This window comes from Mytilus galloprovincialis, chromosome 10 (genome assembly GCF_965363235.1).
Source record: "Mytilus galloprovincialis chromosome 10, xbMytGall1.hap1.1, whole genome shotgun sequence".
NCBI classification, from domain to species: domain Eukaryota; kingdom Metazoa; phylum Mollusca; class Bivalvia; order Mytilida; family Mytilidae; genus Mytilus; species Mytilus galloprovincialis.
In genome coordinates, this window is record NC_134847.1 from 23,806,028 (window position 1) to 23,825,485 (window position 19,458).

General features: G+C 33.1%; 1 protein-coding gene across 1 annotated transcript; it reads right to left on the reverse strand.

The window, feature by feature from the left end:
- Positions 1-2,190: 2,190 nt before the first annotated feature.
- On the reverse strand, positions 2,191-18,672 carry LOC143047215 (uncharacterized). The gene is made up of 10 exons (XM_076220216.1): positions 18,553-18,672; positions 17,438-17,759; positions 16,984-17,031; positions 15,923-16,134; positions 15,251-15,337; positions 13,346-13,694; positions 11,670-11,837; positions 10,556-10,681; positions 10,094-10,211; positions 2,191-5,374 (listed from the first exon to the last, which is right to left on the reverse strand). The coding sequence occupies exons 1-10, from the start codon at positions 18,553-18,555 to the stop codon at positions 5,107-5,109; spliced, it is 1,701 nt and encodes a 566-aa protein (XP_076076331.1). The 5' UTR covers positions 18,556-18,672; the 3' UTR covers positions 2,191-5,106.
- Positions 18,673-19,458: the final 786 nt, after the last annotated feature.

The following is a 19,458-nucleotide window of genomic DNA, read 5'->3' on the forward strand; positions in this document are numbered from 1 at the left end:
TAATTTTATAAAAGAATATATATAAATGTTTTTTAAATAATAAAGTATTTGATTAAAAAAAAAAATAATATTTCTGATTTATGAAATATATCTACAATGTTATTTATAAAACAAATGAAAATAGCACTAAATACCGAAATTCTAATTACTTTTTTGTCAAGTTTTTAAATAGATATAGAAATAATGCGTACAATTAAAAAAAAAAGTGTTAATTCATTTGCATTCTACACTCGAACTGGTTGATGGAAAGGTGTTTCTTTGCAATTTTATAAGGGAAGTCCGAGTACATTTTTACAATTTATATATTTATTCTCTGCGCGATTGAATACTGCTAACACCCAACGTCAGATTTACCTGAACCCAACAACTTTTTTGATAACGAAGCTGCTGTCTAGAATTTTGCCAGATCACCCTTATAAGAATCACTATTAAAGGTTGTTTTCTCCAATATTGCCGCCAACAGGACTCTTCATCAACTATAAAGAAACCCTAGACTTCCTTCAAAAATAAGATATGGTATGATTGCCAATGAGACAAGTCTCCCAAAGAGATCAAATGACCAAAACATTTACCACTATAGGTCACCATACGACATTCAACAATGAGCAAAGCCCATTCCGCATAGCTATAAAAGGCCCAACGTGACAAATATAAAACATCTCAAACGAGAAAACTAACGGCATATTTTATGTACAAAATAATGAACAAAAACAAATATGTCACTCAGCAACTAAGACAACCACTGAATTACAGGCTCCTGACTTGGGACAGGCACATACAGAATGTGGCTAGGTTAAACTTATTTGAAGTCGCCAATCCTCCCATTAACATGGGACAGTGTTGAAAAAGTACACTTCATAATTAACTATAAAAATGAGTAGAAAAAGGCTTTTATCTCCTCAGATGTATACAGAAATACATCTTACAAAACTTGACACAGAGTGGACTTATACTTCACCACAACAAAGACAGTTCTGAGCGTACTTTCAGTTACTGACAGCTAGTTAAAAAATATACACCGAAGTCTAAATTTCAGCATGACTATATTATATTCTAGTACGTTTGGTGTTACTTCAATAGTACATACTGGAAACGTCAGAAAGTTTTGAGAAAATGCGACAGGGTTAAAATAGCAAAAATGTAAACTCGTTTTTTGAAAGTTTTTATATGAAGCAAACAGGATTTTTCGCAATATTGCAAAAATTAAAATCCCATTTTAGTCTAAAACGAGAAAATCAATACACAATAATTTCTTAATTTACTATGTGCAAAATAGAATATGTAAATGTTATCATTTGTTCAATTGTTTCCATCATATATTTTTATAAGTTACATTGATGAGTAACCTTTAATTAACTTCAACATACTATAAAAACAAATTTATCACAACCAAAACAATTCCCAATTGTCCCACAAACATATTCCCGATTGTCCCACAAAATTTCATTACTTGTTTACCTGCAGTTTCAAAAAGTGGGACAATCGGGAAGACACCTTTTTAACGTCTCCCGATCGTACGAGAACATTATGGCCAATGCCTCCCATTTGTTGTAGCAGGGACTTTCTATACTTAGTATATGCTAGCATAGAAAGTACCTGGTTGTAGTTATTTTAAAACATGTCTGTTCAGCTTTCAACAATATTGAAATTCAAGGTCCTCGATAAAAAAAAAATCTTGCGTTCATTAATCTTGCTTTACAAGTCACGGTCAGGAAATCGAAGGAAAACGGGTTATTTTTAGCCATTTTACTAAGAGAAAAAAACCTTCAAGACGGAGCCTTGGCTCACCCCGAACAGCAATCTCAGCTTGTTTTTGGATAAAAATTGCTTCCAGGTTCAAGCAAAACTGAAGTTTCTTAAAGTAAGGAAATCGAAGTGAAACGGGTCATTTTTAGCCATTGACTGAGAGAGAAAAAAATCGGCGGGGGGCTAACCCCCCACCCCCCTAATCTAGGGGGCCTCAATCGGCGGTCCCCAAACCCCTGCCTCCCCTGAATTCGAACCCCAGTTACGGCCCTGGACATCTTTATCATTTGTATAGTTTAACAGTTTAACCTAAGGCAAGACAGAGAACTTATTAGAAAAGATATCTCTTAACAGTACATCACGAACGCCACTTTCTTAGTCTGTAAATAGATAGTCTCACAATTTAAAAAAAAAGAGGTACTGATACATATTTTATAAAAACAATTTGATCATGTTATTTATTGCTTATAGAATACATATTCAGCATGAATCATAGAATTTATATAACTCTGTATCATAAATTAAGTTGACTTGATATACAAATATTGTTACGGATTAAATGTTGAAACCAATGTCAGCAAAGAAAGACACGGCCGACACTGGGCTAACCGAGAGATTGGTCGGTTAATCTATTTGAGTATGCGGCTATATCGGCGGTTGGTCTGTTAATCGGGTTGGCTAAAGTCTGTTTATCAGGTGTTATCGAGAAAATCATTGAAAGTTCAGCATGTTTCATTGTATAACTTTTTAAATATATTTTCATCATAAAAAGTATTCATGTCTAACAAAATAATTCAATGTACTGAATTCAGTGGTGTAGTTATTATTTTTCTAGCTTCGATGTACGATCTATAAAATGAAAAGGCGGGTTACTCATCGATAAATTTATACACATTTTACACACATAAAATGTACACAAAATGACCCATTTGTTAGATTAACTTGCATTCAATATTTTGAACATCGAAAAAAGAAAGGCATTATGTTTGTTAACCATATTGATATCATTGTGCGAAAAATCCACACGAAAATCTGTATTTTGGTGACATAAATCAATCTTTATTTAAAACCTGGTCTGTTAATGGGTCGGATGTATAAAACCCGGTCTGCTAAGAGTTATGAATGGCAATACAAGTATAATTTTATTGCTGTATGGGGTGTTATCGGATCAAATGAGAAGGCTCAGGACGAGCGGCTTAAATATACGAAAACAACACATGAGCAATGAAACATAACATATATACGGAAACAACACATGAAATTGAAAATTGATAAAAATGGTTTCAAAAAGTGTAATATTAAAGTAATATTAATTTCATCCAAGAATGATCGCATATATCATGTTGATTCTGTTTAATTGTCATGAATGACAAATTTGTCATCTACATTGGTAACCAGTATATAAATCAGAGATAAACGTCGTAATGTAACTAAACATCAGTAAGTAAAATATATTGGGATGACAAAATATGAAAAATAAAGAAAGAATAATGAGTAAGATAAATAAAATGTAGAAAAAAATGACATAACAATTTAAAGAATACAGAAATAAACAATACCCCGAATCCGGACCCTCATGGTATACACGAGAATCTGGATGGAAACGCAGAATATAGAATAATATATAAGGACAGTAGAGAGTGATACATTGCTAAAAACGAGAGAGAAAAATACTTGTTTAAGAATACACACATGAAACACCGGTGGCTGTTGAAACAGTAACGGATTGCGATGTACTTATATTGGTGACAAATTCTAATAGTTTACATGCGGACAACTATGGTGGCAGATTAATGCCATTTTGCGTTTTAAAAAGCGCTTTAGCGTTTTAGCGCTGTAGCGTTTTCGCCTTACATATTCTATAGGGCGAAAACGCGAAATTGCGAAGTCAAAAACGCGAAAACGCGAAACCGATTTCTCGTTTCCGACTTCGCGTTTTCGCGTTTTTGACGTCGCGATTGCGCCTTTTCGCGATTTCGCGTTTTCGCCCTATAGAATATGAAAGGCGAAATCGCGAAATGGACTTCACCGGCCACCATAGACAACTGTAGTTCTCCTCTGCACTTATGTAGAAAGGAACTAAACGGAATAAAATTAATTAAAACTTAAAATAACTGAATGTAGCTTCATTCGCTCCTTTTCGTTTACTTCTTTAGAGTGATTTGTAAACAACATATGATTAAGTAATAGAAGAAAAGAACCAATTGGATGATGCTGACGAATTAGGGTTTAACGTCCAGTGACAAATATCATGTTCATATGTGAACGAGAACACGTTATATGTACCCTGTGTTGTATTAGAAAGACACTTTCGGAAGTGAGAACGTGCTACTTCGAACAGACACAAAAATTAAGGCTGATTGAAAACGTCAATAAAAAATTCATGCATATTCCAGAGGCCAATCCATATCACGCTATATTGAAGTGACACATCCTTCAATAAAATGCAAAGAAAGTCAAAATAAAAATGCTCTTTCTAGGATACTGTGGCACCGTATTGTCATTTTTGTTTACTCAGGAACATCTCATTGTTAAATTTTTCAAGGGGAAAATATAAAGGTAGCAAAATTATTGTGGTGGCTAAATAACTCTTAACTGACACAATTTCAATTGTCCAACCCCATTAACAGACTTTATTCCCATAATTTTCACTAAAACGTGGTATTATTCACGTTATTTTACAATTATGAAATATTTATTAATGTCAATTTATTTTTTAGAACGACAGTACTATTTTTTGTCCTTTAAATGATATCTAAATTTGTTTGTTTCGCCTTTTATTAAAAAAATTGCTATGCGTATAAGCATAAATACTACATATCTGCGCGACGCCTTTTAGTTTTACTGAAAACTGCGCAGACTAAGAAATGTTTTTACAAGGGCAAAATGTTCTATGATAGATATCATTTTGTCAGACACTTTTCTTTTTTTGATTTGGTTCTTATAACATGCCAAAAAAATCTGTATATTTAATAGAGTTTAACATTAAATTAAGCGTTTTACTCTTAACAGACGTATAACCAACCCGATTAACAGACCAATCGCCCATATAGCCGCATACTCAATATAGATTAACCGACCAATCTCTCGGTTAGCCGAGTGTCGGCCGTGAAAGAGGTTACAATTAAAACTGTATTACCATAAAGCATTGTGGTATTGACGGATGATAACTAAAGAAGAAATCTGGTTATATAGGATTGCCAATATCTTGATTTTACAATAAATAAATGACAAAGAGAGCATGGTATTTGTTTTTCATATCGCAGTCCATATAAAGCCTCGACCTATAAACGAATCCTCAACTTTATCACATCTGATTTATATGGAATGCATTACATATGAAAAACGATCTATCTATGTTTATCCAATGATTGTACTAACAGTAACTGGTTCTGGAGCTTTGTATTCATAATAACAGTAATGGAGTTCATGGTTCCTGTTACAGTTTGGATCATAGGGATGAGCGCCAGAGCATTTGTCTTTGTTGAAGAGATTTTCTGTGTCTATGGAGAAGACTTCCTCTTTCACGGACATTCCGAAAACTTCCTGGCAGGTACTGGTGTATCTCATTAGATAAAATGGTCGATCGATTGGAAGTAAAATTTTTCTCTTGGAAAAACCATCGCTTCTGCAAAAAAAAAAACGTTAAAGGAGGATGGTACAAAAAGTGATCTTATATCATTACGCGTCACATTTATTTAGACATCAAAATTCTAATAAAACATTTCCACAAATCTCTAATATACAGAAAAATATTGTTTGACAAGAGTTTTAGTCTGCCTAACACGCCAGGTTTGGGTACAATCTCAAATAAATTGCTAAAATCTAGAAACCAAAATGTTAAGTTCAGATCAATCATCTGTCATGTGTTTAAAATACTTATAAAATGCTCTTTTGGGACTCTTTTGAAAAAAAAATATGTACAGGGAAACACAAAATTTGAAAGATTTCATTGGATATATAAAATAAATAAGGATATGTGGCAGGAATGACAATGTTGCATGCGAATAAGACAACCGTACACTTCATGAAAATGATGCAGATGTAATTAAGCAACTATATCAAGCAGTATTTATGTATGCTTTGTGTCCCATTCCACAATCTACCAATTGTTTAAGTTTACAGCTTTTACATTAATACTAGCAAGACAAATCTTTGTTTGGCTTGCTTGCTTTGTTTGTATCAATGTTTGCTCAAGCATGGTAATTAAGATAGGCGGGGCTTCAGCTTGTATACATCATACTTAAATTTTATTGGACGTTACGTTGGAGGTTAAGGACACTAAATTTTAAAATATATAAATTTGTTTATTAAAGTGTCACATATTGATTGCCATAAAACATATACAACAATTATAATATTTACACATAAAACAATCAATATCCAGCCATAAATACTGACTTATGAGACACTAACATTATAAAACTTTATACAATTACTGATCAATAGTTAAAACAACTAAACATTACTCATTAAAATTGATTCTTATACTTATAAAATTTTCCTATATCGTAGTTCTTATACTTGTAAAATTTTCTTATATCAAAGTTTTTAAAAACAAATTAAAAATCTGAATATATAATAATTTCTTGACTATGATTAAAATTGACGTAAACAATGTAATATAAAGCTTAAAAATTATTGCCTGTATTAAAATTTTCTACTGGTAAAAATATTTACGTTAAAGAACAGTTGTAAATTCTGATTAAAATAAATTTGTTATGAAAATAATTTTCTTCGAATAAAAAACTTATGTAACATTTTACACAAATAGTGTTGGATACTTGAACAGTTCATGATTTGTATAAATTTATCGTCCATATCAAGATTGCTAAAGTGATCAATATATTTGGAGCATTCGGAAAATAAATTATACCGTAAGTCACTATAAAGTTCACATTCAAGAAGGAAGTGTTTTTCATTTTCTACATAACCAAGGTTACAAAACACACAGAGTCTTTCTTCTATCGGAATAGGCGGCCTGGAGTACCTGCCGATCTCGTAGGCAAGGGGTAGTGCACCGGACCGAAACAGAGCCATAGTTCGTCTTTCCGGCCTGGCCATATTTAGGCAAACATACGGTTCAGCTTTTACATTGTTTTTAAACAGTCTATATGTGCGTAATTTATTACCATTTTGTATATTGCGCCTATCATTGAAAAGTTCTCTGTGCCACTCTGTATTGTCGAGTTCTACCAATTTTTCAATAACAGTTTTCATAACAGTTTTTATGGAATAAGACAAGTCATACACAATATCTCTAATGTTTAAACTATTTACAATTTTGTCAACTTCAAAAGCCCAGCCCTTTTTCTTCCTAGATGTCCATTTCAATATTTTATATGATGTTCTATTTTGTTCAGTGCGAAGAAGTCTACACAATAGCCTACAGTAATGTATTCGTTGTTTTGTGTGACAAGATGTCCATCCCATATCACCGCGAGTAGCTACATTCGAGGTCAGTTTTCCAACGGAGAGAAAATATTTGCAGGCTCTGTTTTGTACAGCTGAAATAGCACTAAACGATTTAGTGCTCCAAATGCCACTACCGTATAGTAATATCGGTTCCACCGTAGCTGTATAAAGTTTAGTGTACACCTTATGAGTCATTCCTCCTGCTAATACCACTTTTGTCATTAAACTTCCTAGAGCACGACTTGAGTTTTTCGTAAATGTAAGATGTTCATCCATCCAGACACCAAGATATTTATATGAGTCACAATAATCGATATTATTCTCCATACATTTAAAGTTAGATTCAGAACGATCGAAAGACTGCGGTCGAAAATGAACGACTTTAGTTTTATTCACATTTATGGACAGTTTCCATGTTGTACACCAGTCAGACACAATATCAAGCATGCGTTGAAGACTACTTTCATCGGGTGCAATTAAAGCTATGTCGTCAGCATAAAGCAGTATACTGAGACAAAAGTCATCAAGCTGTAATCCACACTCAAGGGAATTGATACGTTGTGAGAGGTCATTGATATACACAGAAAACAATGTCGGTGATATGATACAGCCCTGTTTCACTCCGGTCTCTACGTTGAACCACGGGGTATGGTCATTGTTAACACGAATAGTACATTTGACTTCCTTATATAAAGACTCAATTGCTGCTAAAAAATTTCCACGCACACCAATTTTCTGAAGTTTATACCATAATAAGTTATGTTGTACGGTGTCGAAAGCTTTGCGCATGTCTACAAAACACACATATGTCGATTTTCTAGAAATTTTACGATCGTTTAAGACGGAATATAGAGAATGGATATGTTCTTCACAGCTTCGACCTTTCCTGAACCCATTTTGTTCGTCGCATAAAACGTTGTTTTTCTCAAGCCAGGTACTTAGACGGTGATCGAGAATATTGCAATAAATTTTAAAACATCACATGATACATATTCTCACATGTTTCCTTACCTGTAAATATACAAAACAGACAGGATTCTACTTCGTCTAAATTATCTTCCTATTACACCAGTTCATTTTCACAATCGTAAAAACGGAAGACAATTTTTTTTTCAGAGATCCAACTTAAAGACTGTAAAATAGCTATTCGAACACACCTACTCTGATTTTGTGATCCATTGGATAGGTATTTCACTTGACCCTATATTTCATCTTTTAGTACTGTGATTTTTTTCAATGCTATGAAGTCAACCTGTAGCTTTGCTATATAAAATGATAGCGAGATGATGCATCAAATACTCTTGTTTTGTACATTTTCAAGACAAAATATTCATCTCAAACACACCCTAACATAAAAAAGGTGCACTCGATTTTCTCTTTTCGATACAATTGTTTCCCATTTTGGAATATTTTCTTGAGTTGCATAATCGAAGGACAGACATGGAAATAACTGACTGAACTAATAGATTGATATGTTATAAAAACAATATTAGGTCAATTAATGTTGAAGGCCAGTTTCTCAGCCTCATACAAGAAAAAAGTTTATGTTTTTCTTTCATTGACAAATTATTGTATTTTTACAGGTGAGAAAACATGTGAGAATATTTGTCATGTGATGTTTTAAAATTAAGTGTCCTTAACCTCAGACATAACGTCCAATACAATCTAAGTATGATGTATACAAGCTGAAGCCCCGCCTATCTTAATTACCATGCTTGAGCAAACACTGATACAAACAAAGCAAGCAAGCCAAACAAAGATTTGTCTTGCTAGCATTAATGTAAAAGCTGTAAATTAATCATATTTGTTTTTTTTACTGATAACGACCTGTATATTTAAGTTCCACCTCTTCTTTTCTTCAATTTATTTAAGTTTTGTTATAGTTTCAAAAATAAAGGTAAGTTTTATCCGGAAACCTCTTGTTTCGGACGGACGATTATAACTATAAGTTCCAAGCATTTATTCAGGGGTCATAAAAAGAACCTCTTTATGATATACACAGAGGAATGTCTATTGTCCTTCCCTACGCCTATATCACCCTGCTCTGTCGCTCATAATTCTCGTATTAAGGCTTCAAAACGAGACCAGGCATTATCAGCGACGTCACAATATATAAGGAGGTTATCAGCGACGTCACAATATATAAGGAGGTTATCAGCGACGTCACAATGCGAGAGGAGACGTTATCAAGCTTGCTTTCGTCTAGGTTGGTCCCCTCCTTAAAACTTTCAGTATGCCTTCGGAATATACAAATATTATTGTCAAGAATTTCAATAACGGCCGGGAAACAGACTAGCTTTCGTCAAGCGTAAAACTGCTTTAGGAAGATGAAAAAGGCCAGTAATAGAACGATAAAAAGATAATCGGGTTTTCTTCGTATAGATATCGTAAAATATCAGCCGCTCGACATAATGTTAAACTTTTTAACTCGACAAAAAGGTTCACTTTGTGGCTCGTGGCTGATATTTAACGATATCTGTGTAGAAAACCCGATAATCTATCTTTACTCCTAAATAACGCTTGTAGAGTGATTATTAAAATCGAATAGCAGTTGTGATGTTCTTTAATTAGTTTCACCAGTTGATTTCCAGAATTAAAATAAAAGACTGAAAGATTTATTATTGAAAACCTGATATCCTGCTTGAAAATTGTCCCTTATGTTTCAAAGAAATCATTAAAATTTACAAGTACAAATAAACAAATAAAGCAAAAATTATTTAGTGTCTTGTTATTTGTACGATAGATTGCAGGATACATCCACCTATGAGTACTGTAATAATTACCTGCAGCAGAAGTCAAGCCGTGTATTACTATCAGTACTGTAATAATTACCTGCAGCAGAAGTCAAGCCGTGTATTATACTATGAGTACTGTAATAATTACCTGCAGCAGAAGTCAAGCCGTGTATTACTATGAGTACTGTAATAATTACCTGCAGCAGAAGTCAAGCCGTGTATTACTATCGTACTCGCCGTCTGGTAAGGTTCCACTATGTCCGTTGGCATTACTGGAGTCTTCATCATCCCAGTAGACTGAACCACCTGTGAATCCTGTCAATAGATCAGTAAAATGCCTTTCTTAAAAAGGTGTAACAACAAGTGATAACAAACAGCATCCTAAATCCATGTTTAGTATTGCAATATTGTGTTACCAAATTTGCAGTTCTGTAAATATCGTTAGTTTTCGTTTTCGTTTGATTTTTATAATTTATTATCTGAGTTCTATATCTGATTTGAATTCATTGAAAAAATATAATCTGAGACATCAGAGTTCTATGTTTGAATTTATTACTTGTATTACGGGTTTTTTTTTCATCGCCTGCTATCACATTTAGAAAAAGTACCCAGTTACTATAAAATCGAGGCTTGTAAAGAACAGTTCAATAGCTATATACCTGTAGGACAACCGCCTTTCTTGAGGACACAATAGTTTCCACTTGGCCAATCTCTCTCATAGTTTGAATTCTCATTAGCCGTTTTCATACAAAAATAAAAGACTGGCTTGTTCTTTTCCATGGTACCTGTAAAAAGTTTAAAAGTAAACAGATTTTTCACGAATCCCCAGTAATAAACACATTTTCAAATTAAAACAATATGAATGGCAAGTCTCACTATAGTGATCTTTTAATTCTTAATGGTTTTTGATGGTTTGTCCTTTGTTTTTGTTTTTATAGCTATAGGTCTATTTGTACCATGATATAAACAAAAAAGTAAGGTGATTTTATATGGAGAAATAATCTAACTCACACAAAAAAAAAAAAACCAACATACATGCATCTCTAGTGGTAAACATACAATTTTCAATTACCTACAAGGGACAAGCATTAGCCTTTCAAAAAGGGCTAGTCGACTCTTAGCTGATGAAAATGGAAAGTGCTCTCGCTTTGTAGATTAATTCATTTACTAGAATAGCCACTTGCATCTATCAACAAATTTTACCACACACGTGAGGTCACACGTTATGAAATAGTAACGTATCGTTTAACGTTGTTGTTTACGAAACTCCAGAAGATTCGACTATTTATAGATAAAAGTTACCTGTGTACCAATATCATGAATATGCATGATTAATGACAAGGCAAAATCTAATTGCTAAAATAGAGAGGACAAATCCGATATTCTACGGGATTGAAGGACATTTACTAGGTTTGGATTGTCCTAACCAATCAATAAACTTTGATTATTCACGTCTCGTAATATCTTCCAATCGGGTAGCAAGAAAAATTTACGCACTGACTGTCCATCGTTCAATTCTAAATATCGACTCCTAGGAGCCGATAATCAATTCTAAATATCGACTCCTAGGAGCCGATAATGATTGAGAATACTAAAGTTTGAAATTGACTACTTTCTACTGAAGAGGCATGTTTATATGTTGCATGGTGATATATAGTTTTGTTAATACTACTCCTTCATTCTGTCTATCAGGGGGTAAATAAGATAAATGTATAAAAAGGTAAAGCGTTTGTTCTTTTTCAAAAACTTTGGTCATAAAATTAAATATTGTACCAGCTAAGTGTATATCTGAGGTCCAATAATTAGTATTGCTATCATCCTCTGCATCTTGTCTCCGCCATCCCTCTGCAAATCTACTAGGAGTAATAGGACAACCAGTCCTTGCTTTATAGAAACCGTATGTACCATGAGGCCAAGTGATCGGAAGTTTCATATCCGGATCTAAAACATAATCATAGTAATCAGTAAATTATTGCGTTTCAAAAAATATAATTTCATTATAGTTTAGGTAGCAATACACAGTTAGGAGTTAAGTTTCGCATTTTGGCCCCTGTGGATTTTTCAAATAGGAAAGTTATTGTGTAATAAAATTCATTTTCAGACAGCTGAGTGCTAATTTAGCCTTCAAAGATGGTTTATAAGAGCATCAAGATTATTTTTTACATGTTTTATGGGCTGTTTTTGTGTTTGACTATCCGTATTTTCATAGCTAGACCGGCCATCGGTCCAGAAATTAATCTAATGTTTACAAACACTTTTTTTCTACACGAAGTTTTTGACGCAATTTTACAAAGAAATGAGACTAAAGACATATGATTTTCATTGGATTTGCTGAATGATATATGTACACAGTTTCAGAAAAGGTATTACTTCAAGCGATTGAAATTCTACTTTTAGCCAAATTTTGGGGAATTTTTTGACATCTTTTCCCCCGTTTTTGCAATATTTTATAACAAATAAATGCAGATTGTTGCCATGGATACACCCAAAAGAAATTATATTTTACCATTTTATATACTGGATATAAAATCTATGGAAGATTCTGATTACATACATATGCCCATATATGACACAAACAGTAAGCTTGATATTGCAAGAAAGCAATGAAAAGGGGATGGTAAAATTTATAAGGGCAAATTTTAATATTTTTTCCTAACTGTTTATTGCTACCTTAGTCATTTTATAATTCTTTCTTCTAATTTGCCAATCGTCATGAACATGCATGAAATATTTGCCACAGGACGTTAAGCAATTAACAATCTAATTTGCCAGCAACACTCGTATTATGATAATGATGGTATTGATATCAATTGGAATACAAAAAAAATGTTCTTTGCATTCTATTGTTTGAATTTGAGTTATATACTGTGTAATTCATTCAATATATTTGTGTTACACACGACAGTACTGTACGTCGAATTCTTTTTTGGCAAAGGGAAACAACTCCTAGAAACTTTATTCCTGTCTTTACAAAGCTACTGGGATGATCATGTAGTATTGTGCTGGATCCGATTTTTTTTTTGCTGTTTTTTTTTTTTTTTTTTTTTTGGTTCATTACGGATTTATGGTAAAAACGTCATTACAATTTTTTTACGCATTTTAAATATACACTTTAACCATATTCAAACTCTTTCTATAATGTTTGAATAATCACTGGTACAATTTGTTATATCGATAGGGTTTGTTCCAGTTCCATTTTAATGCTTTCAATAATTTGGAAATATAGTCTGGGAAAATGGACCATTTTTGCTTTATTCGCAAGTCAGGAGCTTCTAGCCCTTGTCAGTCTTTTTTTTTATTTATTTCTTAATCACTTTTTTTCGAAGTTTAGATTGACGTCCCTTTTCGCTGAACTAGTACAAATTTTTGCTTGAGTATTAACTAATTCATTTACAAATTTATTTATTTTTTAAAAGAAGAAATAAAGTATAGAGCCAGCTATTTCAAACCTCTTGGTTCAGATAGTATTCCTTTAGCTGCAGCATACTCAGCTAAAGCCATTATAGTATTGTTTTGTCTGGCCGGTAAATAAAAGGTAACTCCTTCATCACAGATACCCTTATTAAGGAATACGGATGCGTTGTTGAAATAATTTTCATGTATAAACGTAGCTATGGTGGCCAGTTTATAAGCTACTGGTTGTGGAGAAGAGGCTGTTCCAATAGACAAGGAAGCGTCTTTTTGTCCGCCATGCATTTTATGGTAATCATTGTGGTGAAAATTTGAGACGTTTAGGTAAACAACAGAACCATATCCCATGTAATCCTCTACAGAAACGGAACCAAATTTAATGTCTTGCTGAAAAAAAAATAAGAATAAAACTAGGTATCGCCGCTTTGAAATTTGTTTTCTAGAATACAATTTTCTAACAAAAGTATTTATTCTTAGTCCCCCCTTTATGTTTGGATGAGATCACTTTTGTATTTGCAACGGCTTTCCTGGTTGAAGGGACCCTTTTAATATTTGTGGTTCAATCTCAGCTTTCCGGTTTTGTCATGAAATAGATTTTGGCCTTTAGTATCCATCATTCACTTATTTGACTTTCGAAAGAGCTTTTTCTTTTTAAATCATTTGGCCCATGCGAATCGACATTACCGTGATTGGGGCTGATGCAGCGTTAAACCAACAACAAACACTCAATATAGAACAACGTAGGTTATACAAATTCGTGAACAACTAATTTATTGTTTTTATCCTGCAATCAGCCTTCTATTGTACAAATAACTGTACATACAAATATATTTTGCTATACTTGTACATGTAGAAGTATAGTCTCCTGTTAGCCCGCTTCCATCTTGAGCACGGGGTAATGGGGATTTTTCTTTTTGTGAACCAGTTCATTTTGGGTGGCCTCATTGCGGTCCGCGTTTAAACTGTCGATTTCTTTGAAACATTAGAGATACTAGAACACAGTGACTGAATTAAGGTATATAACTATGCGCAAGCCTTATTTTAGTATTAGTATTGTCATCTGATAAAGTCATGCCGATTATAAGATACACAGTTTTTCTCTGCTTTCAAGTCTTTCTGTTTGAACCCGTCGAACTGAAACAATAATATTAATTATTTGGAAAACAAAAGGTCCTGGAATGGAGTATTCTTTAATCACCAGCATTGTCCTATATAAGTTATAAGGTTGAATTCTTTGCTTCGCTGTTTTACGTCATGCCCACTAACAAATTGAAAACTGTACCTATACGCCTTATTTTTAGTCCAGATTTTTAGTATTCGTATTGTTATCTTAGAAAGTCTTACTGATTAAAATACTACAATAGGTAACAATTTGACAATTTAGTAGTGTCAACCCTGTGGTTATGACCCGTGTATATAGCATATTAATCCTGAATATAACGTTTGATGGTGCGCCTGTCAGATGCGGAACGTACAGATAAGGTAATAGGTAACAGGTGAATATACCATTGGTATCGGTAGCGGACTCGACCCGGAACTTCTTAATTATTGGCAATATTAATTACATGGAAAACAAAAGGGCCTGGAGTGGTGTAATTTTTAATCTACATCTTTGTACTATATTAGTTATATATAAAGTTGAATTCTGTGATTTGTCGTTTTTACGTGAGGACGGCTGACAAATTGGACCTCGTAATTTTAGTATTATAGATGATTTCGACATTCGACAACGAAAGATTCGAGTGTTGGGTGTAAATTTCAGGATAAAATCAATATATGTACATTGTCGGAAAATATAAAATGTATTTGTACTCGCTACGAAACAGGAGAAAAGCTCGGCGGAGCCTCGCTTTACGTCCTGTTTCTAAAGCTCATACAAATAAATTTTATCATGATTTTCCGACAATGTACATATATAATATATTTATCTGACGTTTACCTACCGACAAAAGAAAATCTGCAAGCTGGGAATCCGTTTGCTCATATCTTGTCACTATTTTTGTTCCAGTTTCAACTCCAACGATTACGTGCTGTAATACATATTTTGAAACTTATTTGCATGTTTGCTATAGCTTGTATATGCAGAGTATTTTCATATGATCAATTGTGCTTTCCATTACTATTATCAACTAACATTTACAAACTCTGCTTAATTTGATTATAAGACAGTAAAGATAAGATTAGCATTGATATCTTTCAGTTGAAGTTTTAACTTTTATGCCTTTTTGAAATCGAAATTTGATAGTAACATTCACTTTAAACTGAAATATTTTATCTTCAAGATAGAAAATCACAAATCTATTACTTTCATACTTTACGAATTGAAACTTAATCTACTTATTGAATCTCAATACTTTGACTTAAAAAAAAAATCAAAGTCAGGTCAACAAAATTTTAAAAGTAATTATTACGAGTTAATAAAACGTAGAAATTTTAAGATTTTAGATGACAAATTATTGACTCTGAATAAAAATTAATCCCAATTTTATTTTTATTTTCCCCATAGATTTGACTTCTATTCCTCTCTGCTGCATTTGTTTTAAACATATCGTAATAATTTAACTTCAATAACTTCAATACTTTGAATTTTTAAACAAATATTATATGAAACTCACAGTTCCCCATATATCTAGAAACTGTCGATAGGCGTCTCTGTCATAAGTGACAGGAAGGTTGCACACAGCACTCGCAAACTCGTCACTGATGTCATGGAGACTGCTGTAAAGTGGTGGCATAACATACCTAGTCCGGCCTCCGTTACAAACACTGATGGTGTCTCGAATCACATTATGGTTTAAAGACGTTCTATGATCAACGTCCTTAAAAACTACAATATTTGTTATAAAGGTATGATTTTGTTTGTCTATATAAACTATAGAAACACAGCCGAATAAAGGAGATACAGTGTACAGCATTGAATAGTAAAAAGAAACCATTTGCCGTATAGCTCCATGCTGTATTTTTACGAACCAACGCAAAGTGACATAATTTTTATTTTAGCTATCAATTTAATAGAACCTATCATCAACACTGCGCTAAGACAACAATATTATTATCTTGTATCATGCAAGAAACAACCATACACGCACTGGATAATCCCATTTTAATCATGAAAAAAATATCAAAAAAAAAGTCGTACGCCCTCAGGCAAAATCGGACTTATTTCAAGTATAAACATATTTATGTTGACCAGACTTGTTAGAAGTTAGAAACGTGTACTATTGTTGAGATCGACTTGAATGGTCAACATTACTTATAAAAGAAAGATATTAGAGATCCAACATGAAAATTGCAGATATTGACTGTACTGGTCAACATTACTGTTAGAGGTAAGTTGCTATTGTGATAAAAAAAAAATTAACGTTTCCAGACTGAGATTGACCGGACTGGTCAACATTACTATTACTATAAGAACTTGATCCATTGCAGAAATTGAACGAACTGTTAGAAGTTAAACATCATAGTGACAAAAATCAATGCTATGAATAAAAGAAAAGAAAGAAAATTATAATTAAACACAAAATGTAATAACATAAATTCTTTAAAGATTCAAAGGCCAAACGTAACTAGTAGCAGTTGAAGAGTATATAAGACATGGATTTCGAATTGCTGGGAAGCGTCAAACTATATTGGGTACAGAAACTGTAACCGCCGGAAGTTGCTCTAGACAACTTACCTGTACTACCCGTGAATGCAAATGGTTTAATACTGCTGTCTCCTTCTCCTGTAATAAAAAATATATAAAGTTTCAATATTTCCGCGAAAACTGGAGATACCGCGAGCAAAGCTTACAAAATGAAAGAAATATCCTTAACAATTGCAAAAGATTGTAGCAAAGTCGTTGATTTGAAAAATGAACCATTTAATCGTGAAGGTTAAATAATGTATGAAATATAGTGATCATTCGAACTTTCGTGCAGACAAATTGTCTAAACCAACTTGGCGCAACCATTCTTATTTTGCAGTTCTGCATGTCATTTGAGCTATATATATTAAATCAACATCTTTTTTTTTAAATATTGTGATCTTTCTTTCTTTCTTTCTTTTGTTATTCAAGTTATTTCCTATTCACTATCATTGAAATATTTAAATTACAACATTTTTTAAATTCTGTCAATGTTATTACATACCAAACGTCACTATATCTCCTAAAAGATATTTTTGATAAGACTTTGCGCCATAGAAAATTGAAGTTGCATTATTTGGGGTAACACACGTTCTTCCTCCATCATTGACTATAAGCTTCGATGCAGTGTCTGGTGTAATACGTAATATATGTCTGGTTGTCTTTATTCCAGGATCAACTCCAACTTGGGACAAATCTCCACCATCCGGGTTACCAAGCAGAATGTTGTATCCAAGGCCAATAAAATGGCTATCACTCACAGAACACTCCACATGGTTAACAGTGACAACAAAAACTAATACCAGCAGAAGTGTTAGAAATCGATGCTTTGAATGGGAAAAAGACATTCTTTTATATAATGTCTCGGATTATTGATTGCAAAAAACAAGTGCATCACAAGTATATAATAAAATTAACCATGAACAAATTTTAGAACAGAAAAATTATCAGGGGATGCCAAATTGAATGAAGGTCTAATAATTAATATCGCAATTTTGATTTCGCTTATCTAGATTTTTTGGGTTAAGAAGATTATTTCGTATGAAGCAAGAATCTTGAAATCTGATTGGTAGATTAACCACGTATAAACAACAACCGAACTCAGTTCACCCTTGGATGAAATTTTGCCAATATTCCCCATTTATAATATTTTATCTCAGTATCTCCCACCATAAAAAAATTTAAAAAACTTTGCCTAGCAATATCGAATGGTCAATTTTGTTGTATACAAGTTCGTTATCTTTGTGCACTCAGAGGTGTACGAAATTTTACAGCGATACCGCTGAAGTGAAATGCATACACTTTATGGCTTCGCTTCAGGGTGTGAATTTTCTACACCAGTATATTTCTGTAAATCCATGATTACACCAAGACTTAGTCACTAATTATTTTTAACACAACGTAATTGAAATTTGTAGTTAGAAAAGACTATTTATCCATTTTTTTCATTCTCGAAATAAGATAAGAACGTATTTATCATTGTTTGTATATCAGTTTTCATTTTTATTGATATTTCATGATTTGACTATTATTCATCTTAAACACGCATGCTATATTCTCGGAGTTAGAAATTCAGTCATTGTCATTAGTATTTTGAGGAAATTGTGTGTTCTTACTTACCATTTAGTTGTATGTAGTTATTCAGATGACGAATATTTGAATGTTTGAGAAAGTCTGTTATCTTGTTTACGAAAGTGACATCTGTTTGGTTTCTTTAACATGTTAAAGGGGTTACGAGGTTTGTCTGCACCTAAAACTCTTTCTACTTCCTGATTTGTTTATCGTGTAAATTAGCATGGCTAAGTCAACTATTTAGATCACGATCATATCTAGCCATATCACTTCACAATAGAAGTATGTATGGAATATAGACTTTTTCAAATTCATATATATATAAAAGATGTGGTATGAGTGCCAATGAGACACCAGGTTCCTGACTTAGGACAGGTGCAAACGATCTATAGCTTACATGCATTACATTTGAGATAATTTATTCTGGATTTTCTTTTAACTTCTGGTGTTCTTAAATTGGTAGGTGAGCAATCAAAAATGATAAGAAACTATTGCATTTTTTCCTTAGATCAACAAATAGTATCAGAAGAAAAGATAAAAATATTTTTAAAAATTTGTCCATATTTTACTGATCAGATTGACTGGCGGTGTTCGAATTTTCATATCAAAGTTTGATTGCGCGATATTGAAGTCTGAATCTGTGATAGCATATACATAGTAGAAATTTAAAAAAAAACTAGATGTAAAGAAGACGCGTCAATAATGACATACGACGTCTACCGACAAGGTTCCTGTCTGTTACATGCACGAGAAAATGACCTGCGACATCTACCGACAGGGTAACTGTCTGCTACATGCACGAGAAAATGACGTACGACATCTCTCGACAAGGTTACTGTCTGTTACATGCACGAGAAAATGACCTACGACATCTACCGACAAGGTTACTGTTTGTTACATGCACGACAAAATGACTTACGATATTTGCCGAAAAGCCGGTAACTGTCTGTAACA

Excerpts from the sequence above, each read along its gene's own strand:
- LOC143047215 (XM_076220216.1), bottom strand. Across the intron at positions 16,135-16,983 it reads TGCATTCACGGGTAGTACAG|TTTTTAAGGACGTTGATCAT; the intron begins GTAAGTTGTCTA and ends CAAATATTGTAG. Across the intron at positions 13,695-15,250 it reads TTGCAGATTTTCTTTTGTCG|CAAGACATTAAATTTGGTTC; the intron begins GTAGGTAAACGT and ends TTTTTTTTTCAG.